General features: G+C 41.2%; 1 protein-coding gene across 3 annotated transcripts in view; it reads left to right on the forward strand.

Annotated features, from left to right (window-relative positions):
- Positions 1 to 20614, forward strand: part of ARHGEF18 (Rho/Rac guanine nucleotide exchange factor 18) — a 50303-nt gene that overhangs the window by 22102 nt on the left and 7587 nt on the right. For 2 of the 3 annotated variants that reach the window (XM_085040660.1, XM_085040658.1), the window contains exons 11-28: positions 2732 to 2799; positions 4346 to 4409; positions 7346 to 7490; positions 8241 to 8353; positions 8519 to 8659; positions 9121 to 9371; positions 10110 to 10235; positions 11466 to 11583; positions 12366 to 12614; positions 13446 to 13522; positions 15220 to 15398; positions 15791 to 15882; positions 16187 to 16375; positions 17034 to 17165; positions 18153 to 18268; positions 18709 to 18765; positions 19263 to 19310; positions 19903 to 20370. In XM_085040660.1, the coding sequence (XP_084896786.1) occupies positions 2732 to 2799; positions 4346 to 4409; positions 7346 to 7490; positions 8241 to 8353; positions 8519 to 8659; positions 9121 to 9371; positions 10110 to 10235; positions 11466 to 11583; positions 12366 to 12614; positions 13446 to 13522; positions 15220 to 15398; positions 15791 to 15882; positions 16187 to 16375; positions 17034 to 17165; positions 18153 to 18268; positions 18709 to 18765; positions 19263 to 19310; positions 19903 to 20370 (2633 nt within the window). The remainder of the gene's footprint in view (positions 1 to 2731; positions 2800 to 4345; positions 4410 to 7345; positions 7491 to 8240; positions 8354 to 8518; positions 8660 to 9120; positions 9372 to 10109; positions 10236 to 11465; positions 11584 to 12365; positions 12615 to 13445; positions 13523 to 15219; positions 15399 to 15790; positions 15883 to 16186; positions 16376 to 17033; positions 17166 to 18152; positions 18269 to 18708; positions 18766 to 19262; positions 19311 to 19902; positions 20371 to 20614) is intronic. The other variant, XM_085040659.1, reaches the window with a different exon arrangement.

Raw genomic sequence — 20614 nt, forward strand, 5'->3', positions numbered from 1 at the left:
TTCTTAGGAATATCTTCTGTGCCTCTCCATTTGGGAAGAGCTTGCTGACAAAACTGTCCTTTTTTTTTTTTTTTTTGGTACCTTCCCAAATTACTGATCTGAGTAAGACCAAAAGCTACCGATAATTTATGCAAAAACAATTTTCTTTGTCAGTTTGAGTTTACTGGTGCTGCTTTACATTGGATGGCTGGAAAGGATAGAAATCAGGTATTTCTATACACCTATTAGATATCTGTTATTTCTATGCACCTGTAAACAACCCTTCATGTGTGTCTCTGCTCTTAAACATCAGCCTCCATGTGTGCAGGCTCCTGTCCCTTCTTTGTTGTCCCCTGTTCCTTATTCTTTCTTTGACCCCTGCAGTTCTCTGATACCCTTTTGAGAGAGGCTGAATGAGAATGCCGAATAGCAAGAATAGATGCAGAAATCTTACATGCACAAAAAGGAAACCACGGTCACTAGTATTCAAAATCTCATTCTCATCCTGAATTGGAGTGTCCTTCCTTCAGCACTACAAAATTGTGTTGAATAGAGGAAGCTGGAGCATGTTTTACAAAATGAAGTATGCTTATAAAACAGTTTTCTGTCGGTTTTCAGAATTCTCCTTTGTGGGCAAAAATAATGCCACTTTGAAATCATTAAGTAAATGCATTTCAAATAATCTCATAGAGAATCAGGTCCTTGGATTCAGCTGCAGTTACCTGCGGCTTTTCTGTAGCATTTTCCTGTTTTCTAGCATGTTCTCCACTGTTGTGTAAAGAACCTTTCAGCAGCATAGGGAAGTCATACACAGCACTATTAGATATGTCAGCTGATTAAGTGAAAAATACCTACTGAGAGTGCCACAAGCTGTTATCTTTAACAGAGCAAGGGCATGGTTTTAAAATTGAAATACATTTTTAAGTGAGATCCCTTTTACAGTTGCCTTAACAAGGAACCCGAGGTTTTCAAGTGGAATTAGTCCTACTAATCATTGATAAGAAAAAAATTACTGAATGTAATCACTGAAAATGGGTAAATGTCAAGGAATATGACCACCCACTTGAAGTTTGATGTTTCTAGATGACTATATCACAGAATTCTAGATGGGTTAAATGGATTTCAGGACCGTGTGGGCTGTAGGAACATCGGGCATCCATTGGGCTCCCTGTTCTGCCCTGAAGGGAACCCATCTGTAAGCAAGACTTGAAACCAACCCAGCCTGACGTCATGGAGAATTTTCTCTATTTCCTTTTGTGTGGTGATTTTTGTCCTACAGTTTGTTTCTTTGTCTCAGGAGAAAAGGGATTTCCATTGTCAACTCCTTGTTTGTTGTTAGGGCATGTCTTTTAACAAGCTCTTCATTCCCTCGTGGTAGGTGGAGGCCTTATCATTGCTGAAATAATGAATATATTTGTTATTCTCTACACAGTTTTAACAAGGGAATAATTTTGATACATTTTTCTCATGAGTTTGCAGAGGCACATACATTTGAAATGAGATGTGGTGACTTTTGGTTTGTGGCGTGGGGTGTGGTAGTGGTAGGAATATCCCAAATAAGAGAGAAGTTGTGGGAGGTGATAGTTTTTATAGGATTTTTGTGTGTGTGGCAGGCGCTCGGGAGCAGAACTCTGCACTGTATTTCCCACACTTGGGGAAGTTGTATAACATGTAAGCATCTTGCAGGTCTGTGCACTCAGTCTTTCTCTCAGTCTTGTTTTTATGTCTTTATTAATTTATTTGTGTTTAAGGCCAAGGAAGTATTTTGGTCCTGTTCTCAGGCTTTTGCTGAAATTATGGAAAACACAAGTGAGCATCTCTCTAGGTTAGCCAGGAGCCTTAAAGCAGATCCCAAGTCCTGGCGCCAGGCGGGGGTGGTTCTGAAGAGACCTTAAACAGTTTTTCCTCTGTGCTTTAAACATAAGCTGGCTTTTCTCTAGCAGATGTGGTGTTCATCTTCCCAGTCTTGTTCTATTTCTCTCTTAACAGGCATGTCTGGGAAAAGGCAAATCCTGGTGTCCTTTACTGGGTTGTTGTCCTGCTTTGCTTTTTATGAAGGATCTTGTTTTATAGATGGGCAGAAAGGCTGCAGAAAATACTCGGCACTCTCAGTTCCCCTCCTGTTTTCTCAATAAGTGGTTATCAGAAGGAAAAAAAGAGATTGGATTTCATTATACTGTTAATAGTTTTATGGCTCTTGGGTGAGAGGGCTGCTTTGGTTCCTGTATCTGGGAACAATTCCTTTGTGCAGCTGGAAGGGTGGTGATGCTGTGGTGCTGGTAATGCTCTGATGATTCTGGAGAGTGTTTTGATCTTTAATTTACTGTAGTTGCTGCAGCTCCTAGCAATAGTCTGTGCAGAGAGGCAGCTATTCCTGTGGAGCCAAAGAATTGCTGCCTTCTTGATTGGTATCAATTTTGGATGGAGAGGCATAAGAAATGGCCTTTGCAAAGATGAGAAAAGCTGTGCTCCACTGAGTGGAGGTTGGGCAGAAAACTGCTCCTGCATTCCAGAGTGGCCCTTGGTTCTTGCATGTGCAAATTGCACTCAGTGGCTCTGAGTCTCACTGAAAAAACTCGAGGGTTTGGTATAAAATCAAGACCAGAACATGCGCAACAAGGATGCTTGCCACAACACCTGAGCTTACACTGCATCTCTTCCAAAGTTAAGATCCTTTATGTGTCACTTTTCCTTTCCCTAAATGGGAAAGAAGAATAATTAAGATTTTTTTTTGTGTGTGTGTGCATTTCAGATTGTGCAGTGAATGTCCACAAGAACTGCAAGAGTTTGCTGACTGAATGCAGCAGCATCAGACCCAAGGTGGGCTTTAACATTTGCTCTTCATTTATAATAACAAAGCTTGACTTCATAAGCTTAATTTATGCGAGTGGTTTAATTTACATCAGTTCAGAATCTTGCCCTACATCTTTGAGACATCGAGTAGTTATTAACCTGTCATTATACTCATTAATGATAATGTATGGAGGGAAAATAAAGTGAAATCTTTTATTGCTATACTGTAAATTACTTACCCTGTGCCCCAGAACTGCGACTAACCCTAAGAATGCTCAAAACTATCACTTTTTTGGGGAATATAATTGAATTATATGGTACCTCTGAATGTTGTGCCATCTCAGAGCTGATGGAAGAGCATGAGGCGTGGAAGGGAATTCTGTCATAACAGTTGCATATTCTTTGTAAGCTGGAATGCAGAATAAGTGATTTCATTTGGGAACTGTGATGACCTTTGTCTTGCTAAGCTGTTTGTTTATTATCTCTGTCACTGTGGTGCCCATGATTGCATGTAAGGTCACAGGTTGTTTCACATAGATGTCTATCTGTTGGGGTTTTTTGTTCTGGTATTGGTTTTGAAAATCATTTCCTCCTCCTTATAACTAATAATACTTGAGGGAGTTTTAGTTTGTTTTAACCTGCAAGTGCTGATGATTTCAGAGACTGATAGCAGATTAGGGAGTAGTGTGAGGGGGAAAAGAAAGATCAGAGCAGCTCAGACCTGAGCAATTAGAGGTTAGAGGAAATGTGTTCAGCCATTGATGATATAGAATGGAACTCTTCTGAGGGCAGAAATGTTCTTGTGGGGGTTTTGATGTATAATTTCAGACATTTCAGAGTATTGTGCATTTTCCTTTGAAACCAAAAAATTCACTTGCTCGCATGCTTTCATTTCCACTCTTCATCACCACCCAAAACTTCATGGTTGAATCAGCCCTGACAAACCACTGCTGAAGAGAGCAGAGAGGGAGTGGTGGCACAAAATGGGGCGAGGAATGACGTCAGAAATGGGAACCCCAAAGGGAAGCTCCCCAAAAACCATGTCTTACAGCCTGTATTGTTTATTTAACTTCTTTGCATCTTTGATAACTTGTATCTCGATGGTTTTTAATATCCTAGTGTTGGAAGAAGGACTAAGTTTACCAAAGATTACCAAAGATTACCAAAGATGCAATTTGAAATGGACAGTCTAAATTTTTGTCAAAAGTGTCTGGGTTAGTTTAGTCACCATTGCTATGAACTAAACAACAGCAAAGTGTAGGTGAAGACTGTCAACGTAAAGGGTTTGCTTTCATCTAATAAATTAATTATCATAGCTTTAATTCAGCTGTACCTTCATTTTTGGTTCTATTTCAGCCTGATTTATACTTTATGGAATTTAATACAAAGTGTTGATGTCTATATGCCATTTGTCTGGCACATGAAAAAATCAAAGCTGTTATTGTATTAAATCTTTTATATTCTCCGTGTACATCTTCACTTACAGTTAATGCTATAGGATAGGAAAACTCTGATTAATTTTGGACTGAAAGTTTGGTCTATATGTGTAAGAATATTGTATTTTTTCCTATAGCAGAAAGATTTGCAGCACAGACCTTCTGGATCTCCACAAAGTTCGCCCCAGTGCATTTCCCCAGGTTTGTACTAAAGAATGATTTCTGTGCTCAAGGCTTATCTGTTCAATTGTATTTTTTTTCTTTAATATGTTTTAAAGGCTATACACAGTGTGTTATTGAAGTATAGAGAAGGTCTCTTTTAATAAGATGGTTTCATTTTTTTTTCTATTGGGAATGGCTTAGAGGCTCCTAGCAATCTCCTGTGTGTTTTTATCTTTTTATCTTTTTATTTTTCTTTATACCTTCTTGCTGTGTAACCTCAAAATATCATGGTGAAAAGGGATCAATAAGCTCGTTTTTCATTGATTGTCTATTCTCTGGCCTCTGAAAAGACTAGAACTGTGAACTTTGTTTTACATCAGATTTTCATAATTGTCTATTTAAAACTTGCCTGCAGCTAGTGGTTGCTAGAAATCTCTAAGACAAGCTAGCACTAATGGTCTGAACATAAATCTTTGTTGAAACAAAGTGAGGAAAAAGGATCTGGGAGGAAAAAAAGCCAAGAAGAAAGAACATCTATATTGCAGCATAGGCTTTGAAATACCTTTTTGCTCCTGGAAAAGACCATCCCAGTCACAGGTGTTTGAATTTTAGATGTTACAAGGTCTGCATTAACAGAACGACTGACTGACTGTCAGAACGCAGCTGACTTGGATGTCTGAGCATCACTCTGGCTGTTTCAGGTGTTTTCAGGTACCATTTGCATTGCAAGGTGGCTTCTTCGTGAAATGATTCTTCCCAAGAGGTAGCACAGGGGATAATTGTTATAAGGAGATAAGTGGCTGTTTGCATTATCAAGAGTGGGTCTGTGCATTTAGGGGAAAGTGCAGAGACTAAAATAGGAAGCAGTAAGGGCTAATGAAAATGGGAGAAGCTGTCTGTAGGGCTGGTCGGTGAGGAGCTCTGTGGTACCCAGGCTGGTCTGTGTGAGGGGAGCAGCGATCGATGTGGGGCACAGCAGTGTGCAGACAGTGCTAATTGAACTCAGAAAATGGCTTTTGGGCCGTGCAGACTCTGCTAGGCAGACAGTACTCATTTTCCTTAGTCAAAAGCAGAGGCTGGAAATTAAAGGAACAGCTAATAACCTGGGCATTGTGTGTTCTTAGCCACAGCATAATCCTGCAGACTGCAGTGCCCAGCAAAAGAACCCAAAAATGTTGTATCATTGTAAAAGAACAATGCATTTTAAGAAATATATAAACTGTGTTATGTGTCCCCATCCCTCTCTCCTTGTTTTGCCTCTGGAGATTTTTAGATCTGGCCTATCCTTGTGTAACAGAACTTTATGTTCCTGGCTTGTGGAGCACAGAAAGAGAACTTGATGGCCAATAATTTCAATACTTCCCCAAATGGAAACAGAGGGACATTGCTTATTAAGCCTTTGTTTAAGCAATCTGACTTGGCAAATCTTGAGAATATCTAATTAGTCTCCTTTTGGGGCTTGGAGGTGATGGAAAGGACTCAGTTTACCCAGTTTGTTGCAGACTGACAATGTGCTGTGTGTGTAGCCAGGAGGTTTCAAACCCAAACAGGTTTTTGGAGAGGTATTTCCAGCAGGAAAAGATGTGGTGATATAATTTCTATTAAATGTCATTGATGAAACCTCCCCTGCAGCCCCAAAACAATTCTTCTGTCAATGAAGATGAAATGAGAGACAAGCAGGCGTAGAGCATGGGATATGAAAAAATGTGGAAAAACCTGTTTCATGACAAGAACCACAAATACCTTGATTTAACTGTGCTTCACTGAGCAAGGCAGAAGTGGGAAACATAATTATTAGTGAAGGTACACTAAGGAAGGCAGGCTAAAAAAAGGGGAACTTTTAGGGATGGGTGGACACCAGTGTTTTTACCAGAAAAGTGATGCATAAGCCTTGTCTGGGAACTGGGGACCCCTTGAACTGCTACTGCAGCAGCCCACTTGGTCCTGGAGCAGCCTCCTGGACGTGGGACTGGGAGAGGAGCTGGGTCTGTCCCTGCAGCGACAGAGCACTGGCTTCAAGGATCTGTGAGATCTTTCCTACTACCATGTCCTTAAAAGCTCTTTGAAAAAGGGCAGCTACAGACCTTGTCAGGGATCAATTCTAAAGATTGTCTGGCTGAGTCTTGGTCTTTGACTTCCCTGAAGTTCTTTTTTTAAAAGGATGTATTTTGTCTCCCGTTCCTTATCATTTATTACAGACATTAGTATTAAATAATTGTATCCATTTTTTATAAGTCTATTACAGGCTTCCACATATTGTGTGATAGTGATTAAAGTTTCAAATATCTTTCCAGTTCACAGTCTGTCTAGATTTAAAAAGCATTAAAAAGCTGCAGTATTAAAATTAAATTTAGCTCTGGTATCTATTATGTGCAGTGTGTGTGCATGCAGATATAAATCGTTGTGAGCAATAAGCATTGCAGAGAACTTGTGGGGTTTTTTTCTGTGATCTCTGATTTTTCTTGTTTGCCATGAAATGTTCTGTGCCCTTATACGGTGGGGTGTGAATAATTGTGTGTAGGTTCTGGTGTTTTACTAAAGGAGAAGATACTTTGCAATTTCCACACTAAATGGGCACAGTAGGGACCAATTTCCTGCACTTCAGACCTGCTGATTTAGCCAATACAGTAAGTTAAGTGGCAGCTTTACATTTCTAGAAGGATCACAGGTAGTATAAAAACAGAGCATCTCTGGGGCCACTTTACTGTGCCAGGTCTGAGGGCAGCCAGTGGTGAGCATGGGGAATACAAATTCAAAAAGCAGCGGCAGAAGCAATGCGATTCCAGCTCACCCCGAGCTGTCTTTTTGTGGTTCCTTTTCAAGAAAATGGAATGAGAATGTTTTTTTGGACAATGAGCTCCTGACATCCAAGATCCTTTCAGTTCTCCGGCCGCATTCCGAGCGAGGGCTGAGAGCAGGCGAGCTGCAGTGCACGCCTCATTTTCTGAGTACCAATTCCATTTTTGCCTCTTTAGCCACTTCTCTGAAGGAGCAGCCCCGAAGTCTTCTCCTGGGACCGGATGGCACCCCAGCACTGTCCCGGAACCTCGGGATGACTATCGCCCAAAGAGGAAATTCTCAGCCTTCACTGAACACTGCTGGAGCTGTTAATAAATTTGGGTGAGTGAAATGCTTCTCTTCTAATCCGCTGGCTTCAGCTGGCCCCCTCCTCCCCAGTGTGAAAAGGAAAACGAGAACTTATGTTGTGTTTTCAAGCTCAAAAGAGCTTTATTGAGTTTTTAATGCTGAAAGTTATTTCCCTGAACAATATGCTTTTTGAAAATTTGTCTTTAGTCCCTCTGTCCTGTGTCATGAAAGATATAATACAAAATAATGCAGTATTTGAGCACCTGTGTCTAGATTATGGTTTTCATGGATTTATTTGTCTTGAGAATTGCTGTGAAATTCGGTGATCTTGTCTAAGTTCAGCTAATGTAGCTTGGGCTGGTGCTGACTGGTGTAGAAGACAGCAGTGTTTTAAATTGCAGAATACCTTCATTAAAATAGTAGGCAAACTCCAAGCTATCTGCTGTTTCAAGTAGCTATTTACTTTTGATGCGCCTCAGTTATGCTCCCTTCCCAGTGAAAGTGCCCTTTGTACTCTGAACTGGCTGTGGCTTGTCACCAGGTGATGTCCTTGTAAACTGTCATACCAGAAGTTACAAGCTTTGCTCAGGCTGCTCTAATTAAACTGCAGTATTTAAGTATTGGAGTTGCTAAATTGATTTAACTGTTTAAAGAGTTCAGTGGTATCTTTTATTTATTTATTTATTGTAAGATAATTGCACTATAGTTTAGGAAAGATGCTTGTTAAAGACGTTGGTTTTTTTTTTTTTTAATTGTTCTGGTCTAATTTCTTTGGCCATTTAGACTAATTTCAGGAGACATGGATGAAGGGGATTCAGGCTTTATAAAATTTAAGCAGACTTCAGATGACGTTGTCTCGCTTGCACCTTCAACAGCAGACTCCATTTTTCTGGAAGGTATGGAATTTCTGTGCTTTTCAGGATTGTTATGCAACTTCTCCCATGGTGCTGGGCTTTAAAGCAGCACCGAGGTGTTTTTATTCCTGTTGTTACTGATGGTAAAGAGAGATATGGTGAGAAACAATTTAATAATAGTTGAAATTGAATGTGCTTTTGGTCTAGATGCATATTCTGTGTCCCTCCGGAGTGAAATAGAAACAGATGCTCATGAGTTTGAGGCAGAGTCTTGGAGTGTTGCAGTGGAGCAGCCTTATGCAAAAAGGCAAAAGAGAGACGTTATCAAAAGGCAAGATGTCATTTATGGTAAGAGTATTTGTTAATCTTAAAACTTTTTCTATTTCAGAGTGCCACTGTTCTGAAACAAAGCAGAAATTGTTCTTACTGGTTCTCATTTTGACTTGTGCTTGAAAACTAAAATTGAGTGAAGACCTTTGAGTCTGTTACCTGCCTTAGTGTGTATAATTCCTTTTGTGAGTGCCTTTAAGCATCCAGTGGGTTTCAGCAGGGCTCTGTAAGCAGCAAAGCCCAGCTGTACAATTAGAGAACAGCTCAACTGCTACTGGGAGATGTCCTTAAATAAGCAGGGTCAGTCGCTGCTGGGTTGGGACATTAGCAAGGCAAATTTAAGAGCTTCTCATGTGTGATGCAAAAACTTGTGGTGAAGAAGATGATGGTGGCTTTCAGAGCATGCTCTTATGTCTCACTGGTCACTGCACAGCATATAAATGACTTTTGATTTTATTTTTGTATTTCCCCTTGCCCAGAACTAATGCAGACTGAAATGCACCATGTTAGGACACTGAAAATAATGCTGAAGGTGTACTCCAGAGCCATGAGGGAGGAACTGCAGTTCCCAAATGCAGTCATCAACAAGCTCTTTCCCTGTGTGGATGAGCTGCTGGAGATGCATGGGCAATTCCTGCTCCAGTTGAAAGAGAGACGAAAGGAATCCTTGGAGGAAGGCAGTGACCGAAATTATATAATCCAGAACATTGGAGACCTCTTGGTAAAACAGGTGTGAATTAAATCCTACCAGTGATGTTGACACTATAAAGCTTCTGAAAAGCTACCTGTAAGGGTAAAGTTATGTGATGTACAGATTGATTTGATCCTGGGTTTATGGTTGTCTTCCCAGTTAATGTGGGAGCATGACTCCCAGGTATATATCTAGTCACAAATAACATGGAATTGCCATTAAATGTTCTTTGGGCATGTACATACTCATGTTGTAGGATATGTGACTTGTTTGGTTCTATTTCTCATCTGTTCCAAAACTAAAGTAACATACTCCTGGTGTCCATCCCAAATATGGCTCTCTTTCAGATAGTGCCAAACTTCTTCGTTCTGACTTTTTAAAAATACAGTCAGAATCCTTTGAACTCCTGGCAGCTTTAGCACCATTCTGGCATGGAGTGGATGCAACAATTTTCATCATAGATCACAATGTTTTTCTTTTTTTTGCCCTTCAACTTTTATAGTCCTCAGACTTTTTAAGTGCAGAAGTGCAGAAATCCTTTGTAAAAATTCTCATAATGACAACTGTCATTTATTTCATATGTGGTTATCTTGTGGTTTTTCAAGCCCTCACATGTCACACTGCATAAATCTCTCATTTTTGGTACAGAAGAAATTGAAATACAGGAGAAATGTCTCAGAAATCAGTCACCATAAAACCTTGTTAAATCAGAGGTTTATAGTGGATGTAGGTTTACTCTGAATGATTCATGTCTTTCATTCTTATATTTCCAATTAGTTTTCAGGTGAAAATGGGGAGAGAATGAAAGAAAAATATGGTGTGTTCTGTTGTGGACACAATGAAGCTGTTAGCCATTACAAAGACCTGCTGCAAAGCAATAAGAAGTTCCAAAACTTAATAAAGGTAAACAGTAACCAGAAATCTCCTATTTTGCCTATGCAAAATATATTTCACTGCTTTGGCCTTCATTTTGCACTTGATCTTTCAAATGTGAATGAGCAGGATTAGAGGCATATTCTCATTGTTTGATGGGTTGTGAGCTTCTTGTATTTGAGATCTTTTGAGCTATTTGGAGACAAAGTCACAATTAGCAAGGGTTATATTTGAGGCAGGCACTTGAGAGCACCTAGGACTGGGGAATAGTGTATTCTATTCAGGGCTCTGTCCTGCTGTGTGGCCATCAGGGTAAATTGGTTTGTTAATAAATTAAATCAATGATAAGTGCTGTTGATGAGCTGCTGTAGAAAAAGCAGGAACTCCTAGTCAGGTTTTGCTCTCACCATCATCTTTGCAAACCCAGAAGATTGGCTCCAGGGTGGTTTGCTGATCTGCTGCACACTGTAATGTGCGGTTAATAGGAAGGGCTGAAGAGACACAGCCCAAGTGAAAGCTGTAACCTGAATCTCAGATGGCTTTGCAGAGGCCTAAATATTCTCATTTTCCAGTCACCAGTAAGTGATACTGTGTGAACTTTCCAGCATAGCTCTACACTTATATCTTGTTTTAGCCAGGCGCCTTTAAAGTGAGAGCCCTTCACTTCCAAGGAGCTAAATAAGTGACCAGAGTTTTAAAATACGTAGCTTCAGTCTTTGTAAAGGAAGATCTTGGTACTGTGTTCTCCTGCTGCCAGGTGTGTGCTGTACCTGCAGTCAGAGTAACTGGTGCTTTACAGTCCTCCCTTTCTAAACAGGAATGTGTTTCTGTAGGTCAGACTGCTGGGGAACATACAGTGGTAAAATAAGCACTTAATTTCTTCATTATTAATGTAGTTTGACTGTTAAGGTGGTTGAGCCTAGTTTTAAAAACACAGTACTTTTCTGTTCATTTAAGGTCTGACCCTGTTATAAAGGGCAATCAGTTAGCAATAGGCAGTTGAACAGTTCAGATTTGGAGGTTTTCCCTATTGACTGACTCCACATTTATTTAACAGTAGTTGAAAAGAATACCTAAGATAGTTTCCAGTAATAAAAGCAACTTTTTGAGTGTTGTCAGGAGTTTTGCTGTAGTAGAAGAGTGCAGCTAATTCTGTGCTGCTGGGTCTAATGTACAGAAGTGTTTTGGGACAGCAAATAAGTGAATGGAGAGGGAGTTAGAAGAGCACCATGCACAGTGGGTGTTTGTCTTGTTTTCTAGAAAATTGGGAACTGTTCCATCGTGAGGAGGTTGGGTGTTCAGGAGTGCATCCTCCTGGTCACCCAGCGCATCACCAAGTACCCAGTCCTGGTGGAACGGATCATTCAGAACACAGAAGGTGGGATGGTTCCTGGAAGCCTCACATTTGTCTGTTGGTCCTTTTTCTGCCATGTTTTGCATGTTCTTACCTCACACAGGCTCTTACCTGCTTTCCCACTTGTTTGTTGGCTGAAGATGCCAGATCAGTCTCACCTCAGAGGGTCAAGAGAATCACAGAATCACAGAATGGTGTGGGTTGGAAGAGACCTTAAATCTCATCTCATTCCACCCCCTGCCATGGGCAAGGACACCTTCCACTGTCCCAGGCTGCTCCAAGCTCTGTCCAGTCTGGCCTTGGACACTTCCAGAGATCCAGGGGCAGCCACAGCTGCTCTGGACACCCTGTGCCAGGGCCTCCCCACCCTCACAGGGAGGAACTCCTTCCCAATATCCCATCTAACCCTGCCCTCCTTCAGCTTAAAGCCATTCCCCCTTGTCCTGTCACTCCAGGCCCTTGTAAATAGTCTCTCTTCATCTTTCCCGTAGACTCCCTTCAGGTCACGCTTACATCACCCTGAAACTTCTCTTCTCCAGGCTGAACAATCCAAATTCTCTCAGCCTTTCCTCACACGAGAAGAGCAGCGTTTAAAGTCTGCAGCCACAAACCCATATAGTAGTTAAACCTGTTGGTTCATTAGGTTTTCAGAGCTTTAGGTCATTACATTTTATTTTTAAACCTAATCTCTTAGGAAATTCTGGTAGATGTTCAGTATGGAACCTTCATGCTGAAATACATTTGGATGGCTCATGTCTTGTATTCCAGAGTTGAAAATGTGGCTGACTGCTTCTCTTCTCCCTTAGCTGGAACTAGAGACTATGAAGAGCTGACCCAAGCCCTTGGTTTAATTAAGGACACCATCACCCATGTAGATGCCATGGTAAATGAGTGTGAGAAGGGGCAGCGACTCAAGGAAATCATGCACAAAATGGAGCTGAAATCATCTGGGAAATGCAAGAATGGGCTTTTGTTCCGGAAGGATGACATGGGCCAGAGGCGACTTCTCCTGGATGGGATGCTCTACTGGAAAGCTGCATCAGGGCGCCTCAAAGGTAAAGGACCAGCAAGGGTCAAAACACAACTGGGAAACAAGATTTATGTTGGGCTTTTTTTTTTTTAGTAACTGTTTATTACTGATCGATTTGGTATAAAATAAGATGACAATAACCTGCTTGTTTAATAGGATATTGGAGGAAATAGCACTTGTTCTATTCTTGGCTTGTCCAATAAGCATCTCTGTAATGGTGCATGATAAGTTCTTTATGCTGTTTGCTTATTATCTGGCTGATCTGCTTCCCAATTCAAGAGGGAGGTCTTCAGATGGATGACAAAGCTTTGAGTCATCCTGACTTAGTCTCCTGTGGAAAGGCATTATCTTGTGCGAGCTCTGCTTCACACTTTGCAAAACCTATGTCGTGTCAGCCCCATGACACTTAATTCTGCATTTGCCAGAAAATCAAAGCAGTGGCCATCAGGGAATATTTGAGCAGCTTCATTGCTCAAGTGTTCAAGGAGAAGCTTCAGTGGCACAGGAAATGCAGCCAGGAGTAGGTGGTACTGTGAATGACTGCAGTTCCAGAAGAATCTGCTGTTGAGGGAGACATGTTCCCTCTGGAGTGCTGGAGTCCATGTGTAGGATGTCTGTGTGGGTGTTTTCAAGCTTTAAATCAGCTCTGTTTAAATCAGCTGGTTCTGCATGGTGCAGTCTGGCTGGGGACAGCCCAAGTGGAAGGCAGTAGCAGACTCAATATTGCAAATGTTGATATGCTATTCCCTGATCCACAGGAAATATAAGTTAAGTGATTTTTGAGTCTGGACTAGTCTTTCTGCTTTAAAAATGTGACTTTTTTTTCCTTTTTTTTTTGTCTCTGTTGTTACTGTAGATATTCTGGCAGTCCTGCTCACTGATGTACTGTTGCTCTTACAAGAAAAGGACCAAAAATACACGTTTGCCTCAGTGGTAGGTGTTGTTCTCTTTATTTAATACACACACTTAGAGGATTTATGAAAGTGACAGTAATTATGGAAGAAATACAATTAGGGATGTTAGATACTTGTTACAGGAGCTTCAGAAAGAAAATTAAGTGAATAAACCAGCCAGTTGTTATAGAACCACTTTCCCTAAAGCAGTTCTGGTGCTTGATGAATCTCTCCTCCTCTTCTTTTGCTGTGGCTTTCCCTTTCACTGAGCTTTGCTAGGCTGAGATTTTGTACAAGTCACAGACATTGCACATGGTAGAACTGTGCTTTGAAAAACACTTGCAAATAAATCCTGCTTCTGTGTAATGTGCAGGGAAAGAATCTGCCATCTCAGTTAGGGACATGGTAACTGCGGTCATGGTGCCCTGAGATTTACTGGGGACAGAGAACTTTATTGAAATACATGGAATAAGCACTAAATGCAGATGTTATTACTGCAGCACGCTAGAACATTCAGTGGATTCACTCACTTTTCTGTGGCATTTCCACAGGTGTCCTCAGAGCAGTTAATTTGTACATTTTGTCCTCATCTAGTTCACTGATGGCTGGAGTAGAACCTGTAACAGAGAAACTCTTTTATGTAATTGTTTTCTTGGATGTATTTTTTTTTTTCAAGACATCAACATTAGAGCTGAATTCTAATGGCAAAAGCTGTTTTGGTGATCTCAGGGCTGTAAAAACAACTGCTTTTCAAGTTACCCTTCTCCTAATGCACAGGATGGGGTGCTATGTGGTGGATTTTTTTTCCCTCTGGAAACGTGCTCTACACTTAGAGTAGTTAGACCAATTTTTTTTCATCTTTGTATGTATACAGTTCATTTGAAATTTAATATCACTTCTCCATAAATAAATCAAGTGAGAGGAGCAAATGGATCTGCTCAGTGATTCTGTTTTTCCAGTGACCTCTGTTCATGGCTGGAATTGCAGTACAGCTGCTCAGAAGAGCTGGCAGAAGCTGCTGTTCCTGGTGTTTGCTTCACAATTCAGTTCTCGTATCATGTCTCTAGATTATTCTGTGAAGGTTCAGCAGTCACAAAGACCTGCTTTATCCTGGGAAGGAACTTTCTAGGCTGCATATGTTGGACCTATGCTGTAGGAAGCCTTGATGGATTTTTAGTAACTAACACCCCTCCTGTAAATGTATTTTCACTGCACAGGCTGGCAGCTAATCCAGTTAATCCTCATTATACAATACACTACCTATCACCTGGTGTCATTTGTATTAGGGCCTGACATGGTGCAACACCTCTGTTTTATTTCTTTTGTAGCCAACTTAGAACCTCTAACACTTCCTCTTGTTATCTTCTTTCACTTCACAATGTGTCATTAAGGCTTTTGTTTTCTTTTTCAAATTTTGGCTTTGCCTCCTTCTGAGCAAAATCTTTGAGCATGTTCTTGGCTTCTGAGATGCAGTGGGAATCTTTAGGTTGACACAGGCTTTAATATTCAATTAGGTGTCAAGACCTCTTGGTTTTGGCATGTGTATTCTTAATTCCATATTTTCATTACAGATAAAAAAATGACAACACCAAAATTATCATGTGAAAAGGTCAGAGTTCTGTCATGATGTTACAGCTCCTGGTGGCTCGGGATAATTTGGAAGAGGGGAGAGCTAGGAAACATAATTCGTAAAAAACACATATAATGTACTGCAATAAATGGTATTTTGTTTTACAGGACTCTAAGCCACCAGTTATCTCATTGCAAAAACTGATTGTAAGAGAGGTAGCTAATGAGGAAAAGGCGATGTTCTTAATTAGCGCTTCCTTAAAAGGACCAGAAATGTATGAAATTCACACCAGCTCCAAGGAGGAGAGGAACTCCTGGATGGCACACATCCGCAGGGCTGTGGAGAGGTAAGGGAGGAGGCAAAGCAGGAGCACCAGATTTCTTGCTTGTCTTCTCTTTGCGGGACTCACAGCTGTAAACTTATCTTAAAAATCCATTTGACTCTCCCTAAACTTTCTTTGTAAGACTTCAGTGTGCAATTCTGTTTGTGTTCATTGGGAAGGAGCTGCTGATAAAGATGAAATAAAAACTAGTCAAAGGCTTTATCCTGCTTTTATTAAAAAAAAAAAAAAAGGCTCACTGATGTCAAATGCAACAGGGCTTTGGAAAAGGAAGGAAGATTGACACCCAGGATAAACCACAACTGAGGCAAAAGCTTCAGGATGAATCCTGAGAGAGTTTTAAATTATCTAACATGCAAATCAAACATAGATCTGTCTTTCCCTTTCCCTTTGGACAGCTGTCCTGATGAGGAAGGAGGAACATTTAATGAACCTGAAGCAGAGAGGAGACTGGCTGAAGCAAGAGCTGCAAAGTTAAAAGATTTTCAAGGTAATGACTTAGTTATATATTCCACAAGCTGCTTCTCAGCATTATTTGTGATTTATGACTGTCTAATTCTTTATCAAGATATGATCAAGTTTCTCCTTCATAAGTCTTTCAAGGTGGTGTAAAATTCTGTAGAAACAGTGGCTAAAGAAGTCTAATAAGCTTTGTCTGCTCCATAAGTTTTCTCCTTAACTGTTAATTGTATCTCTGCATTTGATGCCCTGACCATAAAATGAATGATAATCTCCCAAATTGAACACAGTGACAGTGAGAAGGAAGTCAGGACTGAATTTGTTTCTTCCTTCAGAGCGTTTGAACATGAAAGATGACCTGATTCTGCAAAGTCTCACTGAGAAGCAACAGATTTATCTGGAAATGTCTGAGATGAATGGCTTTGAAGACCATGCCCAAGGGTCCCGAGCCAGGCTGCTTCTTCGGGGGGATATCTCAGAGAATCTGCAAGGAGAGGCAATTTTGAAGTCTGCAGTGACTGAAGGTGAATGGAATGTGGGAATGTGTGGGCATTCACTCAGGTGCTGGGGTGGGGATAAGCACCCAGGATCTAAGTACAGGCCCTGAAAATCATCCTCTAATAACATAATGCTTTTATATAACACGACTCAGACTTCCTTGTTCTCAGAACCAACCTGCAAGAAAGGTAAAATGCATTTGTGGGTTTAGGTAAAAGACCTGCACAGCTTGGATTGTTTTATTTTTAAGGATCAACCAGTGGAGTCTTAGCATGAGTCTGTTCAGAAAGGGTAACTGAGTGCTCTAATAATATACAGTCCTGAAATATAATATTATAGGAGAGTTATCTGTTAAAAACAGCCTATCTAAAGATAGTACGTTTAGAAAGAAAATAAGCACAAACATAACTTCTATTTTTAAAAAAACACAAACAACAAAAACCAAACACTTAAGGCTTGATAGTCCAACTTTGCAATTAAGGAAGAGCTCATCTTTGTATGAAGAGCCTGTCATGCAGAATTGCTCACAAAGGAAAATTCATCTGTACTGCAGGACATCTCTCAGACTGCCTGATCTTTTCGTGGACTTGATTGTTGAAAGGTTTTTTTAAAACTTGTCAGCATGATAACTTGTATTGCTGCACAGACATGGCTGTTTACCTCATGTGTTCTCCTCTTCCCTAGCTGAAAATCTCCAGAACTTTATCTTCACTCACTTTGGCAGTGGATCCTCTGAGGATGGCTCTGGATCAGGACTGCCTCGGAGAGCAGAGACCTTTGGAGGATATGACAGTAGTCCCTCAGTTTCAAGTAAAAGTAAGAAGGGGACCATTCAGCATTTTTCTGAGCTTCTTACTGTACAGAGAGAGAATAAGGACAAGGAATTGAGGCTCTCAAGTAAGGAAGCTTCACCAGGCTCTAAAAGGAGGATCAGAGCAAATCTCCAGCGTGTTGGATCTTTTGCTCATGATACCAACACTAGAGAGCAGAGTAGGGCTCTCAGTGTTATGCTAAGGGCACTACTTTAACCTATTCTTTATAATTACCACAATTCCACACAGAATTTTAATTTTGTTGAAAAAAATTAACTTGACCTAAAAACCTAGAAAATTTTATTTCAGCTGTCTGCTTTCATTATTGAGTCATGAACGCTTTTTTTTCTGCTTTGGATCTGCACAGTCACTAAAGGTTTGCCGAATCCTTAGATAATAAATTGTCCTTTTGGCACAGATGATGTATCAGTTAATTAATGAAATAAGAGGAAAGATGAGATGCTATTTATCTCAATTTTTGCCTCATGCATTTATTGAAAAAGCGAACGGCCTTTATTTCACTGGCTGTTCATCTCCGGAATACTTTCTGCTGTCTCTGGAAGGCTCCATACATCTGTCACGTACTTCTTACTACATAGGGTTCATCTCCCCTTTGCCTCCTTCCACACTCACAGTGGTGCTGCTGTGACTGGAATATTTCTGCTAACCATTATTCCATGTCATTAAGCTTGCAATTCTGGGAGCTGATTATTTTCATGCAGACGTTGTGGTTGCTTCACTTAAAATAGTGTCACGTAATTTGAACCTGCCCTCTCTATTTATCATAACCCGGTCTTCTCAAGTTTTTGAACTTTTTTGAGCAGCCCTACGTGTCACTGTTGCCCAGTCTTCCACTTGGGATCAGCATGGAGAAGCCATGCAGTAGCATTTTAGTTCAAAGCCACCATGTTTTTCTGCTTGCTCTGTCACTCACTGAGTTATCCCAGGCCCTGTGCTGGTATGGCCTCCTCATACTCCTCTCTTCTTTCAGGTGGCAGGAAGAACAGTGGTGGTGACCAGAGGCAGTGGGACTGGAGAGGCCCTGCACTGAGTTCAGAGGTGCAACTCCATGACCTTTCTTCTGATGCAGAAGAAGGATCTCAAACCGTATGTTGAGTCTATGACTGATTTAAATGCATTTCCTTGTGTTCCTCATCATGATAGTGGTGCAGAGCAAATCTCACAAATTTAATAGTTGTAATAGCTCGCAGGGCTGTACCAGAACAGTTTTGTCTGCAAAGTTACTTGACTCTATTAAGGATGTTTTGTGGGATGAGTCAGTAGCTCAGCACTTGAGAGGCAAGATAATTCCATTTTCCATTTGCTCATTTGATACTCATTAACACAGGCTTTAATCACCACGCTTCTGTTTCAGCCTGGCCTCTGAATTCAGTATTTTTGATGTCTGTCCTTCAGTGCATGGGAGCAGTCCCTGCTCCAGCAGTACCTGTTCCCTCATGCCTTGAACCATTCCAGCTTGTTCTGGCAGCACTGCCAGTGTCCAACAAGTGTCCCTAGCACAGATGTTGATTTTGTCTCCTTTACAGAGTGATGGGACGAGGCTGGATGACAGCAGTGGTTTTCAGCCCACCATAGAGTCTCAGGTATGTTATTTCTGCTGTTTAGAAATCTAATAGCAATGAACCATAGTATAATAATAGCATGTAAAATCAAACCAAATCATCAAAAACTCAGTATTTGTAATGTCTGTGGAACCCAGTACATGGACAGCTCACTGGCCAAACTTGCCTCTGAATCCCTGTGAGGGCTGTACCTGTGTAGTGATTCAGTGCTGGGGCATGGGAGGAAGTGATCCTTAAATAGCTCAAGTGAAGAAAAGATGATGAGGACTTCTCCATGGAATCCCAGGGAGATTTGCTGGGCAGTGATTCACATCTGCACAAGGATAATATACTGAAATTCCTGGTACCTGCATATTGGCTCTTGCTATGTTAAAATACACTGGTGGCCATGCTTCCATTGTGTGTGCTTTTGTACAGATACTACGGATTATTTTCACTGCTTAAAATTTTTAAAAAGGTCTAATGCCTCAATACAGAGCTCTGCTCAAGTGCCTAATGTTTTTTCTCCTCCTCTTCAGCTTGTCCAGAGGATACAAACACTGTTACAGTTGCTCTTCAGTCTTCAGGTAAATCACTATTTACTATCCAAAATATTTGTTAGGCAGTAAATGTAATAAAATTTACGCAGGTGTGGAGAGGAGCTACATTGAAAATATCCCCTAAAGCTAAAGTGAAGTGCAGAATTTAGACCTGAGACTCAAGGAAACTGTGCCTGGTATTTTGAAGGAAGTGTCAGAGCTGTTGTCTTAAGTGATTGTTTCCTTTTTCCTGCTCACTTAATTCTTTTGCTGCTTTGACCTCCATCTGCCCTCTGTGCTCATTTTCCCTTTGAATTGTTGGCATGCGTATATATATTAGTTATTTTTGCTGTAACCTTGTAATCAGCAATATTTTGACCGTTTTGATTCGGGGTAACAATTCTAGGTGCAAGACATATCCAGTTTTACATATCCAGTTTTACACACATAAGCATGATTTATGTGCTTGGCCATCTTCAATGTCATGTCAGTCACCATGAGCTATATGAGCTGCAATTGAAATCTGCTGTGGAAGACAAAAGACTCTGTGACCTAACCTGGGAGATGCTGTTGTCTTCTGCTTAGCTGTGCATCTTTTTGGAACCTTAGTGCCTCATGCTGGACTTCTTTCCCCCTCCAGGCCGTGATATCTCAGCAGGACAGCTACATCGAGGTGCAGCGAGCCACCATGGCAGACCGGGAGAAGCAATACCGGCTGCAGTCCACCCGAGGGAATCTGCTGCTGGAGCAGGAGAAGCAGCGGAACTTCGAAAAGCAGAGGGAAGAACTGATGAATGTGCAGAAGCTCCAGAGCCAGCTGAAGCTGGAGCAGCAGCGCCTGGAGCGGGACAGGAGCCGGCAGCAGAGGGAATTTGAACTGACGGAAGCGCGGCTGCAGGAACGCGCGGAGGAGATCCGGCAGCTGCGGGAGAGGCTGAACCAGGACAAGGAGGAGCTGGAGAGGCAGAGGGAGGCCTATCAGCACGACCTGGAGAGGCTGCGGGAGGCCCAGAGAGCAGTCGAGAAGGAGAGGGAGCGCCTGGACCAGCTAAAGAAGCTCAAGAAGCAGAACACAGTGTCAGGCACATTCTCTCCAGAGATGGGCCAGGTGAGGGATTTTTCTCAGAGTTTTATTCCTATTAACCTGCTTGCTTCTGAGTGAAAGCAGCACTTGTTGCAGCACTAACACATTTGTGCCTTTCACTGGGCCTGTAGAACCATCCTCTGAAGTAGCTGGTGATGGCTACTCTCAGAGAGATCAGAGCTTGGCAGTTTTCCAGTGTCTGTGAAGTTCCACCCAGACATCTGGCAATGAGAATATTTTTTTAAAATATAGAAATGGAGAATAAGTT

Source organism: Lichenostomus cassidix, chromosome 28 (assembly GCF_008360975.1).
Source record: "Lichenostomus cassidix isolate B80296 chromosome 28, HeHo_3.0, whole genome shotgun sequence".
NCBI lineage: Eukaryota > Metazoa > Chordata > Aves > Passeriformes > Meliphagidae > Lichenostomus > Lichenostomus cassidix.